The 22,009-nt window shown below is 32.8% G+C and overlaps 1 protein-coding gene across 1 annotated transcript; it reads left to right on the top strand.

Moving 5' to 3' along the window:
- The first annotated feature begins 7,001 nt into the window (after nucleotides 1-7,001).
- Nucleotides 7,002-17,743, top strand: LOC113691306 (amino acid permease 6-like). The gene is made up of 7 exons (XM_072051630.1): nucleotides 7,002-7,966; nucleotides 8,062-8,295; nucleotides 13,719-13,812; nucleotides 13,925-14,139; nucleotides 15,468-15,610; nucleotides 15,731-15,958; nucleotides 17,198-17,743. Exons 1-7 carry the CDS (start codon nucleotides 7,894-7,896, stop codon nucleotides 17,621-17,623), a joined length of 1,413 nt encoding a protein of 470 aa, XP_071907731.1. The 5' UTR covers nucleotides 7,002-7,893; the 3' UTR covers nucleotides 17,624-17,743.
- Nucleotides 17,744-22,009: the final 4,266 nt, after the last annotated feature.

The following is a 22,009-nucleotide window of genomic DNA, read 5'->3' as shown; positions in this document are numbered from 1 at the left end:
TGCTCACATTTTCATCTTTTTTTTTTTTTTACTTTTTAACCTTGATTTATTTTTATTATTATTGTAGGCTTTATAAGTAGGATAACATAAGAATAGTATTGGAATAAAATTTTTTGCTCTTTTGATTTCTTCTAAAGTGGCTAAAATGTTACAAAGATATCAATCCAAGAAAGATAAGTAAGATTTTAATAATTTAAAAGATGCTAAATGACGTCATAAGAAACATCAAAGACGATTCTAAAATTACCCCCAAAGGGTCACATAAATGGTTCTCTTGGATACACTCTATGTAGACTGAAATCATATCAAATTGAATTCTAATGGCCCGCAGGCCGCAGCTACGTCCTCTTCATGTGGACAAAGGGACAGGGTGAGCCCGTTCCAAGTGGGCTTTGACAAGTCGAGCCGGGCACTAACAATCGCAGTGGTGGATTTGGGCATAACCTATTCTGGGGATTGACCAGTTTGGATGAACTTGGTTGTCTTTTGTCCCTAACAAAATTCCTTTTTGAAAGGAACATTGCCCAATAAACAGCAAACATATGATCCACAATCCACGCTATGCGATCAATATTTTAATATACCGGCGAAGCCAGCATAATTCATTAACAGCATTGCAGTTCTCTGGGAAACGTACGAGGATGCAAAAACTGTTGGAAAACTTGGGGAAATGGGGCAGGGACGGTTGTTAGAGACAACCGTTCCTTGCCAGTGGACGGCCATGATTTGGCGTCAAAATTTTATGCAGCTCAGATCACGTGTTGTAGCTCGATTTTCACGTCAACTGTGAGCCCATAAAAATTTGTTCTAAAGTTGCGTCGTGTGCAAAGAAAGTTACACCGTGTGCAATTGATGTCATTCACAGTGCAAAATGCATACAACCTGCACAATGTGCAACCGGTTGTGCCTCTTGTCCTCAAACTTGAGTGATGTAGTGAACACGTAGTCTACACTTTTTTGAATATGAATTTATTTTTAAGAAAACCAAACCACAATCATTTTTATGAAATATAAAATTTGGAGGAAATAATTTTAATTTTAGTCCTAATAAAGCTGTATATCTGAAGGGGCAGTAGCCCGATCCCCCAAATTTTACGAGTACATGAGTTACAAATTTATTTAAAAAAAAAAATTATTTCTCTTTATCATTCAACCCAGCCTTCCCCAAGTCTAGTTACAATTCGCTAAGCTCAACCATATACAGACAGAAGCATGCATGCGCATATGTTCAACACACAACAAACCGATGACGTAACTTACTTCCTCACCAGTTCCGGCTACACGGGAAGGAACTAGAGTACTTTCTTTGTTGGGACAAGCAGCCTCCTGTACTTAATATTGATAAGTCGGTGCCGTATCAAACTGAGCTCAACCTCCTGTCCTGTACCTAAATCAATGTTGGACCTAAATTGTTGGCCAAAATCAATGTGAGTTGAGCCTCAAATCATTGGCCTGATTTCAATGTGAACTGAGCTTGAATTGGGCTAAGCTCAGCTATAGACATACACGCACGAGGGCACGCGCACGCGTTCAACGTATGTGGCAGGCACTAAAGGTTAATAATGCATACATTATTGTTAATGCATGAAAAATTTGAACATATATGGTATGCATCAAAGGTTAATAACATATATATTGTTCTCATAAAATATATATATATATATATTGTTCTTTCAATATATATATGTATATATATATATATTGTTAGTATATAAAAAATTAATCGATAAATACACATGTAGAGTTTTGTTACATACTTTCTCTCTCTTGTTCAATAAATACAATATATAAATGAGGATTATAAGCATTTTAGTGTTAATTTTATTATTCATTTTCTACTCTTTCGATTAACTTAACCAGTAACTAAGTTTTTTTTTTTTTAATAACTCAAACACAAGTGCTGATCATGTCATACAACTGCTTCTCTTTCTCTACAACAAACTACTTCACTAGAAACTAATTCTTCAAGTTTATGCACTCAACTGAAACAGCAGATCTAAATCCAAAGGAACTTTTTGCAATATCCAACACAAAATAGAAGCTCCCCTCCTCCTCTCCCTCCCCCTCCCCCTCCCCCTCCCTTTCAACTATAAACTAGTTGTGAACCCGTGCATGTACTATTTATTGTGTTCGGCTCTTACTGATTTTTGATAATTAATCTTATTGGCATGTTAAAAGTAAATATGTTAAATTCTACGATTATCTTATTTTGTTTAATTAGCTCTTACTAATTTTTGCATTATCATTATTTCTTATCAAACAACATCTGAAAAAAAAAGAGAAAGAAGAATTCCAACCAAGTCATAAATGGATGATTGAGTATATCTATACTCATTTATTAAATGGATGTAAACTAATTGATCCATTTGACTCACTTATTAAATGGACACAAATGAGTTGAACTAATTATAATCTGTCCAAATACAACGAGTACAATACACAACACAATGAATTACATATTTATTTTTGACACCTCTAGCTTTGATATTAAACACCCAATGAATACAATACAAAATAATTCCCTTGTCCCTCCTCAACCTTTTTCTTACTTTCGCTCTCTCTCTCTCTCTTTCTCTATATATATATATATATATATATATATATATATATGTATATATATTGATTTAGTTAAATTTGCACACACGTACCACTAGGTGCAAGGCAGTCGTAGCTACCCTAGATGTTTTCAATTTGACGTCTGTAAGAGAGGGAGGGAACTTCAGATGAACAACAAACAAACTCTAGCCTAACCGAGACGACTTTCGGTGGGCGGAATTATAAGGAACAAAGTCACGGGCATGCACATATTACGTACTGCACTTGTAATGCACTTTGCACACACTACTCTATTTTGGAGAACACCGGGACAAAGGCAGGAAATCTACAACCCTTTCGTTCGCTTTCTTCCAAACGATCACACATGAAAATCCACATTCCTCTCTTATTAATATTTACGCTCTAGGAATCGCTGGATGGTTTGGTTTTCTTTCAGCGATCACCACTTAAGTTTTGTAGCCACTGACATGACAGTACCAATGGAACGGAGATGATGGCGCCCAAAACGAACAGGTTTGGTGGGTATTTGAATTGAATTTTATATCCCGAAGGGCAGCGACTTAATTTCAACCTCCGAAGTTAATTAACCCTTGGTGTTTTTTTTTTTTTTTTTTTATAGTGAAGGAACATTTTATACCGTGAGTGAAGGAACATTTTAACCAAAACCAACATAAGCTTGTCTTGCATGGTCTCTTGACAAATCACATCAAATCCCATGTGCCTCCAAATCCGGACTGTATTAATTTGCTGAGGCCGTTGCCACACATCCCACCAGCTCCACTCGCTTAATTTCTTTAATTCTCCAAATAAATTAATTCCAAAAGGCTACACTTGCAAAGGATCCTTAGCTTGACCATCATGATCGAAGCACCGCACTCCTAATTAATGGATTTGATTTTGTCTGAAATTATTAAGTACATTAGATGCAATTAAAAATATAGCAATAGGAAAAATAACCTAGGTTAATAAAATTTTACGTGCATGGAACTCGTCTAAAAAGGAGGATTTAAGAATTAATGTTTACAATAATGGATTAAAATCTATCCAAAACTAATAGGTAGGGCTCACCCTTGTAGCGACACAATAACAAACACAAGTAATTTTCTATTATATTGCACACTGGCTAATATTTACAGCCTTAAAACACAGTGCAAATCTTAAAGAAGTTAATTAAAATTATTAATTCTTATAATATTAAGTTGTTAATTTAAAAATTTTTAAAATACTTCAAAAAATTTTTAAATCTTAAAAATAACCCATATAATAATGGTTTTTTTTTTTCTAATTTACTTGTTCCTATTAAGATTTATACCTAAGAGACATAGAAACTTGAACACCCAACCTATAACTCAAGGGGATTATAAATCCTTTCTTAGTGGCCAACTTACAAAGCTGGTTCGAAACCATTTATAGCAAATATATACAAGTTAGTTCAAAACCATTTGAAGCAAATATGCACAAATTTGGAAGGCAAAAATTCAAGTCCAGGTTCCTACTAGTATTCATTATCATTTATGTTTTGCAAAATATTTCTCCTGGATTGTCGTTTATGTTTCTCTGATATGCACGAGAATCATGACAAAATTAGTCGCGCATGACTTTGAGCCCAAAAGAAAAAGAAAATTTAATAGAGCAAAGTCTTGACAAATTATTTTAATGATTGCCTTTCACCGACCGGAGTCTAGCAGAGAAAATTTTCAGGGTCTATTAAAACCAACGACAAGCATGCAACGGAGTCTCCAGTAAATTTCTCAATTGACAAAAGCACTTGCCAAAATCAATTTTTGCACGTTAGCTTAGATATTTAGGCACCATAGACCGGCACCCCGTAGTCCCAGCATGGCAAAAAGAAATCTTAGGCATGAAAGTGATAACAAGCCTTTACTATGGAGAAAATTCCGCGTCTTAAGAGTCAAAACAGATTATGAACTGTGATGTTCTTCCCTTGACTGAAGTACACGTGAGACTCTAAATTAACTCCAAATAATATGTCTAAATAGGGTGAAAAATCACTGGAATGTAGAGCGCCCGTTACTTTCTTCAAGTCTAACAACAATTAGACTTTCGACTATTGATTCCTTTCTGCAATCCAGCATCTCCACATACAGATATATTCTTCTCCCTTTAGATGTACATCTGAAAACTAGGCTCAGCTAGAAGAATAAAAAATAAAGTTCTTAACAAACGTTGACAGGTTGTCAAAGCTTGTGCAATAATAAAAACCTGTTCAACTAAAGTAAATTTCTGTAGATAGTGGTAAGCAGGGTCGAATCCACAGGGACTGGGAATACTTGTTCCTTTCCAAATTCACAGTGACAAGGGAATGTTTTATATCAGGAGTGGCAATTTAAACAATTTAACTAAAAGTAAAATAATAAAAATAAAATAGCCAACTAGAAATTAAATAACAATTTACTAAAATCTAATGAGTAATAATTAAGGATCTAGCCAAGGAATAACTTCAGCAATGGTTCACCTAATTGATCATCGAAACAAAGGCAATTCCAATTATTTATCAATAAATAGGTTATAACTATCAAACAAGCGATGGCAGTCAACCCCTCCTTACTGTGTCGGTGATTAAGGTACGCCCATTAATCACTTCTCTAATTGAGAAAAAATCCTAAGTACACCCGTAAGATTCAATTTCCCAATTGTCTTACGTATTAGAGGAGCCCTATTCTAACCAAATAACGCACTACCATGGTTATTTTAGATTAGCCCGCGTATTTCCCTGACACGAATCCAATCATGCCAATTATCACTATTTTGAGACAATTAAACAATTACGGATTTAACGTCCCAATTGACAATAGATTACCCAATCAATTAATTATCCGGATCCAAGACAACAAATTAATTAAATAACCATAAGCTTAGCAATCAAGGAATATGCGAATACCAATAAATAAAAGGAAAAGATTAAATTGAATCGATCTCACAATTTTTAGGCGAATCAAAGCATCCGTTGCCCCTTGACTAAGTGGAAAAAATTAGTTCATGTTTGATGAACTAAACCCATACAAAATTGCAGAGGAACCAGCGGCCATGTCCCTTGAAATTTGGCAAAATCCGTTCCAATCAGGAGGAGATAACAAGGTTACACGAAATGATCCTCTGCCTCACTACGGACGACATACCAGGAAAGAAAGAAAAGCTCTGAGTGTTTTACACGAAGAAAAGTCAAAAGCTACCAATTGCTAATGCCTGCCATGCGCAGGATTCAAAAATGAAGAAAGAAAGGTCAAAGCTCAAAGCTAACAAATGCTTTTTTCTCACATACGTAAGTTTCTTAAGCTAAGAGTAAGTCCAAGCAAAAAGTCAAAATGCTCAGAATGCTCATTTTTTCTCCCATCCGTCAGAAAGGCCACAAAAAGAAAATCATCTTCGGAAAAATCAAGAACTGCGGCTCCTAGCCCTCTCGACCAATCTTCGGAAAAATCAAGAACTGCGGCTACGAAATCAAGAACTGCGGCTCCTAGCCCTCTCGACCAATCTTCGGAAAAATCAAGAACTGCGGCTACGAAATCAAGAACTGCGGCTCCTAGCCCTCTCGACCAATCTTCGGAAAAATCAAGAACTGCGGCTCCTAGCCCTCTCGACCAAAAGCTTCCGTTCCTTTTTTTTTTTTTCGGCGGCACATCCGCAGGACCAAAACCCTTCAGCCCGTCATTTCTTTGCGGAAATTACCAAAGTAGGCGTGACATTTTCTTTGCCAAAAATGCCCCTGGAACAAGTTTTATCATCTGAACTCTTTTTCTGTAAAATTGGCATCTGTTGTCATATTTATATTCTACTCCCTGAAATAAACGTCAAATACTAAAAGTGAGTAGAATCCAGCAAATAAATCCACATCAAGTCAGGTAATAGGAGAAATTAATAATAAAATAAATGAATAAATTACAACCTATCAACAAGTGCAGTACGTAATATGTGCATGCCCGTGACTTTGTTCCTTATAATTCCGCCCACCGAAAGTCGTCTCGGTTAGGCTAGAGTTTGTTTGTTAAATTAATTAAACAATCATAAGCATAGCAATCAAGAAGTATGCAGATACCAATAAATAAAAAGAAAAGTTTAAATTAAAACGATCTCACAATTTTTAGGCGAATCAGAGCCTTCATTACTCTTTGACTAGAGTGGTGAAATTAGTTCATGTTTGATGAACTAAGCCAATACAAAATTACAGAGAAAGTCGCGGCCATCGATTGGAAAATGGGTAAACTTAATTCGATAGAACACTGACTAGAAAGAAAAGCTACAAGAAGTACTTAATTGTTTTTGCCTTACCTAACGTACGGAGGAAAAGAAACAACTCACGAGAAGCCAAGGAAGGAAAAAGTCCAAGCTAAAGCTAAAAATTGCTCCCACCTGACATGCGTGGAGAAAAGCAATGAAAAGCAAGGAAGAAAAGTCAAAGTGAAGCTAAAAAAAAGATAGTGCTGGTTCTCTGCAATTTAATAGTTCCTATTCTAATGGCCTATTGCTACTGTCTGGCTCTGTGCGGCGGCTCTCCTCCCGGAGAGGAAGAAGCCTCTCCATGACTCCCCAGGTTTGCTTTCTTTTCCCCTTTTTTAGTCGTTGCCTTCGGTCAAAATTATCAAAAAGGTCTTGCATCTCCTTGTTTCAAGAATGTCATTGATTATCTGCTATTTGAATTTTTTCCTGATAATTATCAAATTAACATTTATTATGGTATTTTCGTTTTACTTCCTGAAATATATGCCAAATACTAAAAGTGAATAGAATCCAATAATTAATCCACATCGGGTCAGGTAATAGAAAAAATTAATAATAAAATAAATGATAAAATTGCAACGTATCAAACGTACACAAGTCTAGCAAAGTAAGGATGCTGTATACTGTTATACTGCATGTGAAGGAAACTACGCAAGCTGCTGAATCATGATATGAGATTACAGGCCATTTTAGCCCTCAACTTTTGGTCGCCAATCCTCAATAACGTCCAATGGTTGAGCCCGTGTTTTGATGGAGGACTCCAAAGTAAATATAGCCTGTGCCGTATTTTCAAATAGTTATAAGGAACAAAGTGGCGTGCATGCACATATTACGAACTGCACATGAATTCCACTCTGCACGCATTACTCTATACCGGAGAACACCAGGACAAGGGCAGGAAGTCTACATCCCTCTCCTAGTCGTCAGCAATCAAGCGGATGAAAATCCACTTTCTTACTTACTCTCCACCAATTAGTACTGGTTCGCTTTCTTTCAATCGATCACACACGAAGATCCACTTTCCTATATTATTTACTCTCTAGGAATCGCTGGTTGGTTTGGTTTTCTTTCAGTGATCACCACTTTAGTTTTGTAGCCATGGATGACTTGAGAAGAGCACCCGCTGACAACATCAATGGAACAGATGATGATGGGCGGCCAAAACGAACAGGTTTGGTGGATATTTGAATTGAATTTTATATCCAGAAGGATAGCAACTTAATTTCACCTCCGAAATTAATTAACCCTTGTTTTTTTATGCTGAAGGAACATTTTATACCGCGAGTGCTCATATTATCACTACCGTAATTGGTTCAGGGGTGTTGTCATTGCCGTGGGCGATCTCTCAATTAGGTTGGATTGCAGGACCTATGGCTCTGATTAGCTTTTCTCTAATCACATTGTTTGCATCAACTATTCTGGCAGATTTTTATCGATTCCCAGATCCAGTATCGGGCAGAAGAAACTATACTTACATGGATGTTGTCAAAGTAAATCTTGGTAGGTTCTTCTCATATAACCTTTCTAGTAACTAACTTGTCTTTATGAAAAAAAAAAAAAAACCTCATATAGCCTCTTGTCATTAGGGAAAAATAATTTTCAAGTTATGATATGTTATGACACTTGACAAACATCATGAATGGTTGAAAGAATTATTAGGTAGTGTTTGGTTCACACCATGGAATCGGATTCGGATTTTGAACCATTCATCCTAGGTTTAGAATGGAGTCAGTCATTCCAATACATCTGTTTGATTTAGTACCAGGAATATATATCATTACTATAGTTGATGTTTGGTTCGTTGACTCTTTCGAAATGGGATATAAGAAATTTTCACTAATTAAATGTATTAGTAAATTTAGTATAACTAATTAATAAGTTCTACTAGTAAACATGTATAATTATTAGTATAATTGATAATATCAATTATATTACATACACTAATATACACTATATAATACATATAACTAATAATATCATTATTATAAGTTTGTAACTAGTTAAATTAAATATTAATTATATAATTAAATATAATTATACAAACATTATATTATAAATATATAATTATGATTATATGATATACAAATATTAATTATACTAATATTATAATAAAATATTATAATTATAATATATTATATATATATAATTATATATTAATTTTTATAACGGGTGGAGGGACAAACCTCGTTTCTAAATGGGAATCAGACTTAGATTTTGTTCAAAACCTTCCAGATTACTAGGGAATTGGGGAATTCCAAATTTTTAGTTATGATTCCAAAGTCTCAATTCCATTAATAGTAATCCAAACAATAATTATAGACTTTATTCCAATTCTCCATTCTGAAACCCTTTTACCAAATGCCATCTTAGCTCCATCCTTACTGCACGATAGGAATGTTATGTGATAGGTGTCGAGACTGTACAATAATAAAACTTACTCAACAAAAATATTTGCTTATAGCAGTGAGTAAGGTCTTCTTCTCAAGGATTAGGAGAAATTTGTTTCTTTTCAAATGAAAATTAATTGGGGGGTTTGGAAAATTGAAACTGAAAATAAATAATTATCGTAAAAAAAATAATTAAACTGAAATAAATTAAATTTAAATCAATAGTAAACAAGTTCTAGCCAAGGATATAACTTTAGATGTGGTTCACACAATTGCTCATCTATCCAATAATTATTTCATTTATTCGCTAATAAATAAGTTATAGTTGCCAAACACGCGATGACAACCAATTTTTCCTTAACGTCTCGATAGTTAAGGTACGCCCATTAACTACTCCCCTAACCAAGAAACAACCCTAGGGGTGTTCGTAGAATTTAATTTCTTGATTATATTAAAAACTAAAAAGCCTTGATCTAATCAATAAACACACTACCAAAGTTTATTTAAATTAGATTATATGTTTCTCCAATATGAACCCAATCACGTTAGGTACCACTAATTTAAGATAAATTAAATAATTACAAATTTAACTATCCTAATTGGCATTAGATTGTTAAGTTGAATTAAATATCAGGGCCACTTGATATTCAAACAACAAAACAATCATGAGAAATGAAATTAGAGAATATACGAATACTAGTAAATAAAAGAAATAAATATAATTAATTTAATCTCACAATTTTAGATGAACTAAGTCCTCCGTTACTTCTTGACTAAAATGAGAAAATTAGTTTATCTCCATGGAAAAAACCACACGCAAAATAGTTGAACTAATTGTCGAGACCATTCTCCAAAGAATATGAGATAAAGTGTTGAAGGAAAAGAAAAGAAAGACGTTCCTTTTGTTTCTTTGGGGGAAGGAAAAATAATAATCATGCTAATGTTCCCTCCCTCACGATAAAGAATAGATAGATGATAATGTATCTTGCTTCGTTTCCTACTCCTATTAAGCTACTCTTACTAGACGAAATCAAATTCCCAACAAGTCAATATCTCTTATCCAAAAGAAAAAAAATCCTAATAGATAAATAAACTAATATCCTGGTAGGAATAGAAAACTCTCCATCCAATGGAACATCTATTCTATCAGACATGCATGGTTTAGACTTTGACGCGCTCACGCTGAATAGTATAAAAGTTCAGCGAGAATTACATCTTTAATCCCCTTTTTGCTCCAAATTCTTATAACCAACACTAATTATAAAAGATGAGTAGAATCTATCAATTAACGCAATATTTGGTAAAATAAAAGAGAAAACAATCATAAAATTACTAACAAAAATGTAACCTATCAATCCCGACCTCCAAAATTATACTTGTCCTCAAGCATATCCAAACTCAGAAATACAATCAAGATAGAATTTTGTGGCAAAAAGCATCCTATCCTCACAATTTCAGTAAAATCTGAACGCACCAAATCCAACCATTCTCACAAGGAGGTTTAACATGTGCACTCATCACTCTAAACTATATAGGGCAAAGTACAACTCTCAAATCGACACCATGGAGTGATATTACTATGAGCTTGCTTATATATCATATCTCCACCACCAATAGTAAATTTAATACAAGAATCCAAGGAGCTTTTATAAGGTTGTAATGGGGTTAGGCTAAAGGCAGTATATAAAGGTAAATTGAGGCGTCAATATGTCAAGGGAATGCCAAGAATTCATCATATGAAAATTCCCTCAAACTCAATCTTCCAAGGCTTAGTATCCACGTTCATCAACTCGACAAGTGTTAATATTTCTCAGCAATTTGTTGCTACTACTTCATAATCACTTATGCACAAAATCACTTCTGGGGATGCGTGTCTTTTTTTTGCCAAAATCTTTCTTAATTTTTTTCATTTTTTGTTATGAAAGTTAGTGCTATCCTTAGAGTACCGTGAGCTAAATACATAATCAGTTGAAATTAATTATCATAAAACTACCTCTTTTAATACAAATTGTAAGACCCAAACATGTAAATTATTTGAGATATTTTTACTGTAGCAATTTTTGTGATGTAATATATGTGAGATAAAAAGATAATTGGGAAGATAAAAAGGTGTGTTGGAAATCGTAATGATGATGTAAGCAAATAAATTTTGGTAAATAATCTCCTGTCCAAACACACTCATAATTATTACCATATTATATTATCATAAACGAATATTACTTTTAAATGACCCTAAATTAGCTACCAACTCCCACCGCTAACTATATTCTTCTTGGTTTGATTTTTGCACCGCATACCAAGGATTTGATACTCACAATTTTGATGTTGTTATTTATTTCATTTTAGTTTCCTACTATGAAAATTCAAAACATTTGATTGAGGCACCTGAAAATATTCCAGTGTTTAATTGTTTTAAAACCGTAAGCATTACTTATAAATAATAAAATAAGACAAAAGTCTTTGGATTCCGAATGAATGTCCTGATGCATATAAAGATAGAGTAATGTTTATAGAACTAGATAGATATTTTCAAAAAGTGCTAGTGTACATTTTTGTGAACTTCTCTAACATGTTTATCGAGCAACCTATTACAGTTGGACATGAAACTAAGGGATAATATCAGAAACTTCAAGGACGTTTCAAACAATTTCACCAAGCACCTATTTAATTTCTAAAACTTACACTGACCTGTCAAAAAAGCCGACCAAGAAAAGTTGAAAGAAAATTCTAATAACAGATATTACTCCCAAGATTCCCCTAGAGCTCCTACATCAATTTATGCCACGAAATTTTCTTTAAAATATGGAAAAAGAAAGGAAGAAAATGGAGAAACTAGTCTGATCCTCTTAGTAGGAAAGCAAGACTGGATAAGCCTCCTATCAGTTGACAGTTAGGACAGTATGACTGTAGTCAGTGCAAAGTTCAGGTTAGGTATAAGCTAGAAACCGCTGGTGATGGAACAAAAATGAACATTTCATATGTCTATTGAAATCAGATGTAAACAACTCTTAACTTTAGATGCAAGCAAGTGAAAAAACATAGGGGCTAAGCACAGTCTTTGAAAGCACAGGAGTGGCTTCATCACGTTAATCGGAGAACCAAATTGGGGGTTGTGGTTATAAAGCAACAGAAAGAATTTTTTTTCCCGAGAGCCAAAATAATCAATACATGTTATCTCTGTGATTTAGCATACAGCGTTTCAAATATTTAAAGATTTGTTGGAAACACTTAAAAAAAAATTTTAATCCGATGGCCTTGTTTGGCAGACAAGTTTTTTGTTAAGTTTGTCTGCTACAAATTTTTTAAAAACTTTAGTTACAGTAACCTCAAAAAACTTTTCAAAAATTTTAAATTATACACTGCAAAATATTAAAAAAAATACACTTCAAAAATTTTTTTAAAAAACTTCCACGGTAAGCTACACTAAAATTTTAGACAAATATCCAAAAAACTCACTTGCCAACTCGAGCATAGTGTTCCTCAAATTTGCTGTTTCTGAAATCACGTGGTTAAAGGAATTAAGAAATATAATCTGTATATAACTTAGAGTAGACACTCAGCACTGCAAGAAAGATCTTGGAAACTTCAGCCATCGACCGCTGCACTTGTATATCAAATAAACTTTAGGAATCTCAATATCATATAAATGATGTGATACGTGCCTGGTATACTTGATTTCATGTTTTATGGCCATTAGTAACCCCACTCAATATTCATAAATTGACAATATTAGAAAATTCAATAATCTACCGAGGATAATGGTAAGAGATCCTTGGCCATGTTTTGTAGGATAGATCAGATCAATTGTTCATCATTGCCCATTATCCTACTATTTTGTCAAACAAAAATGAAATGTGTATTGCCAATTTGAGCATGAAGGTTTGCATGAGGGGAAAAAAAAAATCACAGTAAGGAGATTGTTAAGTGGATATCACTTTGTTAAATAACTCTGCCTCATCTAAATTTTTTTTCTTTTTTTTTTGGAGAAAATTTCAAAAATTATCAGTAAACCATTCAGGATTCCTATTTTCAGTTATTTAGCTTTTTATTTAGTCAAAATGGTCATTCAACTAATTAGAAAATGCATTTTGTGACCAAAAAAATGTTTTTTTGGGTCGAGTGACTAAATGTGAAAGTTTGTCAGTTGAGTAACAAAAAATCATGCCCTTTTATAAGTTAAATAGCTGTTTTGGCATAACAAAAAGTTTAGTGACGAAAATGTAGAATTCTAAATAGTTTAGTAACTATTTTTATCATTTACTTTTTTAATTACCTTTAGATCATATTAAAAGAAGTCAGGTTAGAAATTCTTCAAGGACCAATTCGACTTTGGGTTTCTTACGTTTTCATCAAGATCTTTCATGGATATGGCTTATAATGATTAGATTATCTAGTTATATGTTGGCTATTCAGCATTCTCACCCTTTAATTTGCTGAAATGCTTATCATTCCTAAAGCTACAGCCTAAGGATTGGCTTACAAAGTTTGATAGTTTAACGCACAAGATTAGTCACTACCACTTTCGTACATGCACAGGCGGAAGATCTAACAAACTCAGTGGAATTGCTCAGTATGGCAATCTTGTTGGATTTACTATTGGTTACATCATCACATCGGCCAACAGTATGGTGTAAGCACACCAAGAATTTTTTTGCTACAAATTATACTAGTTATACGTTTCTCCTTCAAGCATCATCCTAGCTGTATATGCAGATTAAGATACTCTGTTTTTTTTTCCTTAGGGCTATCAAAAGATCATATTGCTTTCACAAGCATGGTCATTCTTTTGGTTGTCATACGCCAATTAATCTCTTCATCATCATTTTCGGGGTTATACAAATATTTTTAAGTCAAATTCCAAATATTCAAGAGTTGTCGATGCTGTCCCTACTCACAACAGTGATGTGTTGTTGCCATGCTTCCATTGGCCTCGGACTCTCAATAGCTAAAGTTGCAGGTCAGTATCTGAATTTGTCTGTGATTGTATATAATATCTACTTGGCAAGCTTGAGCAGACAGATAATTGAATCTATACAAGATTGTTAGGATTAAAATTTTTAGGTGGTATACAAATTTTAAAATGGAGAAACTTGACAAGACGGCCAATAATGTATATAAATTTTAGGTGATATGTATGAGGTTCTCTTGAATTGACAAAGGTTGAATAGACTATGATCAAGATCTGACTTTATGCTTTTTGTAAGGTTTTGGTGCATTTTCTTTTTTTTAACAAGTGGAATTTGAAACCAAGATATTCTCCATTTGTGCTTGAACCAAATTCAAACATCAAGCCACTGACAAGCCTTGCTTCTAATATATCAAAATCACTGATTTTCCATATGAAACTTTTGCCTAGTAAGCTATATCCTTTAGCATTTTCCTTAGTGCATACTCTGTTATATTCAATCCGTAATCAGTGTTTGAGTCTCAAAATCAATTCTCAAGTCTAGAACAAAAAGCTCCATTATTATGGTTACTGTTTTTCTAGTTGTTAGCAATGTATGGTCAACGAAGATAGCATCCTATTACTTTATGAAATTCTAATTTCTGAAGTAAAGCCGTGTTCTTATTACTGTAAACTATACATTTCAAAAATCGTTCATAATCATATTTGCGCAACCTCAGAAATATTATTACATTTTCTTTTGTTTTTTGATTTTGAGAGTAATTTGCAAGTTCATAAAATTGAATTAGCTTCTATCAAGTTTAAACTTAAACATACAAAGAGCGTCACATGCTATCTAGTATCTTACATTAGTATGTTATCTACGTTGTGTCTATTTGGTAACTATAGAGGTCATGATCGCATTGAAGGTAAATAAGACTGGAATGAAGAAAATGTGCTAGGATAAAATGTGTAATCTTACCCAAAGATGTATCACGTCTAAATGAAAAGAATTAAAACTTGTTCTCCAAAATTGACTGAAAGGTTTAGTTGGATGTTTGATTTTCAGGTAATGGAATCTGAGTTGGGTTTCAACTTTATTCAAGTGCATATTCACTATTTGGATAACTTCTATTATGATTTGAAGGAATGAAAAGTTAAAATATTTGTCCATCACACTTCACTTGAAATCTAGTTCTACGTTAATCAACTCATTAATAAATGAAACTGACCAATCATATAAATCCATACTGATAGTAGATGTATACGATCACAATTTGACTTTGATTCTTGAATGCAATAAAAAATACTCCTTAAAAGTTTGCAATGTAACATATTTTATATCAATTTCTATCATCTCAAACCATCTACTTATATAATTTTCGGCTTCCATTTCGAAGGACGACCACATGTTAAGACTAGCTTGACCGGAGTGTTCATTGATGGAGATAAGTCAAATACCAACAACTTATGGACCGCATTTACAGCCCTTGGGAACTTAGCATTTGCTTATGGTTTTTCAGAAGTGCTTATTGAAATTCAGGTACTGTTTTGACTGAACATTTGCATCAATAACCATATCCGTGTAGTATGTTGCAATATGCATCACAGAAAAGTAATTGATTTTTGTTTTCTTAAATTTTGTACTTTGATTAATTTGCAGGACACTCTAGGGTCATCCAAACGTGAGAATAGAGTAATGAAACAAGCTTCCCTGGCTGGAATTTCTATATCCACCTTATTTTATATGTCATGTGGGTTGCTGGGATATGCAGCATTTGGTGATACAGCACCAGGCAATATATTAGCTGGATTTGGTTTCTTTGAGCCATTTTGGCTCATCGACCTCGCTAATATTTTTGTTGTGATTCATCTCACAGGAGCTTACCAGGTAAACAATGAATGCGATTTGTTTGTTTAATTTCCTAACAATGGATATCAGTATTAGTAGGCCTTATTTCTCTAACTATCAGTAGTGGTAAAAGTTCTTGTTATATGCATAACATGATGGATTATAGGTTTGAAACTAGAGGTCTCTTTATTGGCTGTTTTTATTGAAAGGTTCAAACTAAAGATGGGGCTTTATTTCATATATTTGTTTAACTTCAAAGCTATGGGTAGCAGTTATAGCTGGCTTTATCTCTTTTGATTACGAACATATGTAAATGTCTCTGTTATATGCATAACTTGATGGACTATACTATGGGATTCAAACTATAGCTTTTCTTTTGGGATAATTTTATAAACCTCCCCTAAGATTTGTCATAATATCACTCAACTCTCTTGAAAATTTTAAAATCTCACTTACCTTCCTTGTCAACTTAACCAGACTAAATATTCTTATCAAAGGTCACAAATTAACAACATTACCCTTGCTCTTAATAACTATTTAACCAACAAGCCAAAACAAAATAAAATTTTAAAACCAAAAAACGTAAATTACAAAAATAAATTGGTAAGTGAGATAAAATAAATCTAATCAAGATCAACCACTTAAGAGGATTTTGGTGAGTAATTAACACCTTAAAAAAATTTTGTGCACAGTTACAGTTAAGGAAGTCAAGATATTTTTTGGAAAAATATGTTTCAATCCATGGTATAGTTTAAGTTGTATTAAAAACTAAAATAATCTCTTCATACTTGTGAAATTTTCAAGGCATAAATTTTGCTTTTGTTCCAATATAACTAAAATAAATAGTTTACGTCAAGAAATTTACACTTTATAAAAATTTAACCTTATTTTATTTTTTATTGTTGTTATAAATTTCATAAGTAGGATAACATAAGGGTAGTATTGGAACAAAAGTTTTATTTGTCTTGTATTTCCTCCAAAGGGGTTAAAATGTTACAAGAAATGTCAATCCAAGGGAGACAAGTGAGATTTTAAAAACCTCAGGGGAGCTAAGTGATATTATGAGAAATCTCAGGAAAGGTTTCTGAAATTATCCCTTTTCTTTTTACAATTGCTGTAAGTTTATTAATAGAGCACATGGTTGTAGAAAAAAAAAAAACTTATGTAGTGTAAAATTTCTTCTTATAAGCTACAAATTAGAAGTCCTACTACAATTTTAAGAAAGTGTATCCAATTTTGCTCCTAAATAATTCATGCTCGTGCATTAATCTTCTACAGATATGTGGTCAACCAGTCTTTGGTTTTGTGGAAAGTTTTACAAGGCATAGATGGCCGAATACCGTATTGGTTAACCATGAATATGCCATTAAAATGCCTGGTTACGGTGTTTATAGAGCCACCCTCTTCCGGATGATTTGGAGAACGACGTATGTCATAATAACCACGGTCATAGCTATGATGTTTCCATTTTTCAATGATATCGTGGGACTAACTGGAGCTCTCTCATTCTGGCCGCTGACAGTATATTTTCCTATCAAGATGCGTATTAAAAGGAAAAAAATACCCATTTTCTCGTTCAAGTGGGTGTGGATGCAAACTCTCAGTATGTGCTGTCTGCTAACCTCAATAGCAGCAGCGATCGGATCTGTTCAAGGTATTGTCAAGTCCTTGCAAACTTTCAAGATTTTCAAATCAATAGCCTGACGTGGTCACTAAAGTATGAATATACTAATCTATTATGGTGTAAAAAACAGAAGTATATATGTCACTGCTGAATTTGTTTCTTGTACTTGTGTCTCTTCATAATTTTGGTATGCTTGTATCTTTAGTGTTGTAAGCACTATTACTATATAAATACATGAAATAATAAAATTTGGTGATGCACAAATTTCAGCTGTACTCTTCCTAGTTCAATAATTGACGCAATAGATGGATAGTTAGTCCACACTAAACGCTAGCACAACACAAAATCAGTTTTGCCTTCTGAACACAAAATCTTAATTTTGCCTATCCTCACAGCTGGTGCAGTAAAATTAATTTTGACATTCTTTCTTTAATTTCTAGTTCAATTGTAATTAATCTCGAAAAGTAGTACGATTCTCGTAACATTCCAGACTAGGTGGTAGTAAGTAGTTTTGCGTACTGGCACAACACAAAATCAGTTTTGCCTATTCATTGTACTTGGACCTGAGAAATGTTGACATTTTTATCTGAAAAGACAATGGATAAACAGAGACAATGAAAAAAGAAGAACAACTTTTATTGAACAAATGATTGGTACAGGTATATAAGAGAAACAGGAACTTAGTGAGGTAAAAAGGTGATTCACGAAGAGTGTAAAATTTTTATGAAGTAAAAGGGCAATCCAAACAAGGTTAGTTTTGGAAATTTTGAGTGATATAGTGAACAAGTAGTCTACACTTTTTTGAATATGAATTATTTTTAAGGAAACTAACCCACAATCATTTTTATGAAATATAAAATTTTGAGGAAATACTTTTAATTTTAGTCCTAATACAGCAGTGTACATTTTCTGAAGGGCAGCAGCTCGGTCCTCCAAATTTTATGAGTTTTTAGTACATGAGTTACAATTTTTTTTTTTTTTAAAAAAAAAAAAATTCCCTTTCCTCTTTGCCATTCAACCGAGCCTTCCCCAAGTCAAGTTACAATTAGATGATCTGTGCTGATTTACTTCCCCAATCTGAGAGGAGTTTCCGGGCAAGAACATATAGGAGTATCTGAGCCAAGCTAAACTAAGCTAAACCACCTGTACCTAAGAATATTGTGCTGAGCCTCATTTTAATGTGAGCCAAGCTCTGTCTTGGACCACAATTGTACGCCAATATCAGTCTGAGTTGAGCTTGAAATGCACCAACATCAGCAAAAATAGGTTTGATGTGAGACAAATTGAGCTTCAGTCTAACACATTGGCTTGATTTCAATGTAAACTGAGTTGGAATTGAGCTACGCGCAGCCGTACACATACAAACATATGCCTGCGCCGATGCTCAGCACATGCGACATGGATCCAATTTAAGAATATATATATATATATATATATATATATATATATATATAACTATTATATTAGATCGAGTTGATTTTTGTTGTAGCAACTCCAAGAGCTGCTACGTGGCACAATGAGAAGCATAAGGAGCTTTCTTTGTTTCCTTCTTTTGCTTTTGATGCTTTTGAGTCAATGCTGATGACAGGTTGTCGAAACCTGTGCAATAATAAAAATCTGCTCAACTAAAATTAATTTCTGTAGATAGTGGTAAGCAGGGTCGAATTCACAGGGACTGGGAGTAATTGTTTCTTTTTAAATTCACAGTGACAAAGGGGGATGTTTTTATCTCAGGAGTGACAATTTAAGCAATCCAACCTAAAAGTAAAATAATAAAAATAAAATAGCCAACTAGAAATTAAATAACAATTTACTAAAATCTAATGAGTGATAATTAAGGATCTAGCCAAGGAATAACTTCAGCAATGGTTCACCTAATTGATCATCGAAGCAAAGGCAATCCCAATTATTTATCAATAAATAGGTTATAACTACCAAACAAACGATGGCAGTCAACCCCTCCTTACTGTGTCGATGATTAAGGTACGCCCGTTAATCAATGCTCTAATTGGGGAATAATCCTAGGTACGCACGTAAGATTTAATTTCCCAACTGCCTTACATATCAACTTCCTATTTGAATTCTTTCCTGATGACTGTCAAATTAGCATTGATTGTGGTATTTTCGTTCTACTCCCTGAAATAAATGCAAATTACGAAAAGTGAGTAGAATCTAATAATTAATCCATATCAAGTCAGGTAATAGGAGAAATTAATAATAAAATAAATGATAAAATTGCAATCTATCAGCTGATATATAAGCTTTTCTCCTCCCCAAGGATCATTTAGGTCCATAATAGCTGATTATTTATTACCTCTTTAGTCAAAAATAAATAATTAATTGAGAAATATTTGATATTAATATATATAATTCAAAAAATAAATTTATCAATTATTACTTTGAATAAATGTATAAACATAAAAAATTTAAGTTTAAATGCAAGGTTAATATTTAGAATGCAACCTTATTTTTTTTATATAGAAATTTAAAATTATTTTGATTTTGAGGGAAAATAAAATACCAAAATTGATTTTTTTTTTCTAATGAGAGTAGGCACATCATGACAAGGGGTTTAAATGCTAGATTAATTATTTACAAAGCATATATAAGTTCATCGCCTGCTTCAATTTATAATTTTATTTAATTTTATAAACACTCTCCTTATCCTTTGGGATTAGTGGCAAGAAGAGATACAAAAATTGATAAATTTTTCATATTACAAACAAATTGGGTAAAAGATTATTCAACTAATGGCATAAAATAAAAACAAATATGCTAATCATGAGCTTTATTCATTTAGAAAGGAATCTTTTAGGTTTTTATTTTTTTGGGATTTATTGGAAAAAATATGATAAAGCATATACTTTTATGGTGTGGGAAAAATATTGAGATGTATAAATCATATCTCTAATAAATATTTAAAAAGGAATGTGGAAAAAAATGATATTTTTTGCAAAAAGACTATAAAGCGTTGTGTTAGGGAAGATGTATATAATTTATTTTACATAATTAAAATGAAATAGTCAGTCTAAGAATTATTTTAGCCAAGCCGTATTTAATCACAAAGAAAATTTTAAGGTTTTTATTTATTGTGGTTTTTTGCTTTTTTGAAAATAATTTTGATTTCTTGCTTAACTTTGGACCATTAGATTTGTAGTGGTTGATTACTTTCCTTTTGTAATCGTTTAATGGTTAGACAACTTACTCATCCATTTTGATAAAATTCAAAACAGTTGACCGTTTTTTTTAATATATATCATTCCTGGTTTCCATTTTCTTCTTGTACAAATAATCTTTACAAATCATAACCCACTGTTTTACTTCCTTCAATGACTTGTTACGATTGGATGTTTACCATTTACCTAAGAGTTGGGCTATTCTTTATATAAATTTCAACCCCTTGATTAATTGTTCTTTGTACTTTCATCATACATTTACCATTAGATTGAATCATGAATTAATGGAATGGTTTACTTATCATTGACTAATTTTTAGATGAAAATTTTGACAACAATAAATCAAGAGGCTACATTTGACAAAGTAGATTAAAGCTCAAAAGCTTTTATTCATTTTATTTGTTCTCATAGCTTCCTTCCCAGTAATTTTCGTAAAATAGAGATCACAAGGTGTGTAGCTTCTCCTTCAATAACTTATTACTAATACAACATAATTAAAACCAAAAACATTGTAAAATTTATAGAAATCAATATATTTTTCCAACAATACACATTTGTATTTACAAGTTAAACAAAAAGAGACAAGTGTGAATTTGCTTCTATACAATGCAATTACTAATAAATTCAACAAAACAACTTATTATTTCCTATGAAAAATATAACTACAACTACTACAAAGCTTTGTTTCATCAATTATTACCAATGAATTAATTCCAATGGGCGCTTATGCACAGCCCACTCCTAGTAGTATATAAATAAATTGATGTATGTGTGTGTGTATATATACACATATACACACACATCCAGAGTTTTAGTTACATGCATGCTTTCTCTCTCTTGTGTGGCGCCCACTAATTGATTAATATTAATGGATTAATTTTTCATTAATATTGGACCCGTGTAGTTTGTTTACTTACTCTGTGTAAAGCAGTTTAAAACTTCTTGGTTTTTGGCTACTTTTTTTTTTTTGGTACCATGGTGGAAATTTCAATCATCTCTAATCTTTTCAAGCGAAAGTATACAATCTTTTATCATAACATTCTTTTGAAATTCAAAAAAAAGGAAAAGAAAATTAGAAATCAGTCACGCTGCTTAAAGACTTAACTTACTTTCTAGGATACAATTAGTGAACAACACAAAATAAACGTATGACTTAACTTACACACACAATAAACGTATGACTTAATTTACACACACAATAAAAGTATGACTTAACTTGCTTCCTCACCAGTTCCAGCTTCATGGGACAACAGCACTTCATTCATCAACTAAAAATGTACATACTTCATC

This window comes from Coffea arabica, chromosome 6c (assembly GCF_036785885.1).
Source record: "Coffea arabica cultivar ET-39 chromosome 6c, Coffea Arabica ET-39 HiFi, whole genome shotgun sequence".
Lineage (NCBI taxonomy): Eukaryota > Viridiplantae > Streptophyta > Magnoliopsida > Gentianales > Rubiaceae > Coffea > Coffea arabica.
The sequence above is the reverse complement of the archived record's forward strand: the minus strand, read 5'-3'. Positions and strand labels throughout refer to the sequence as shown.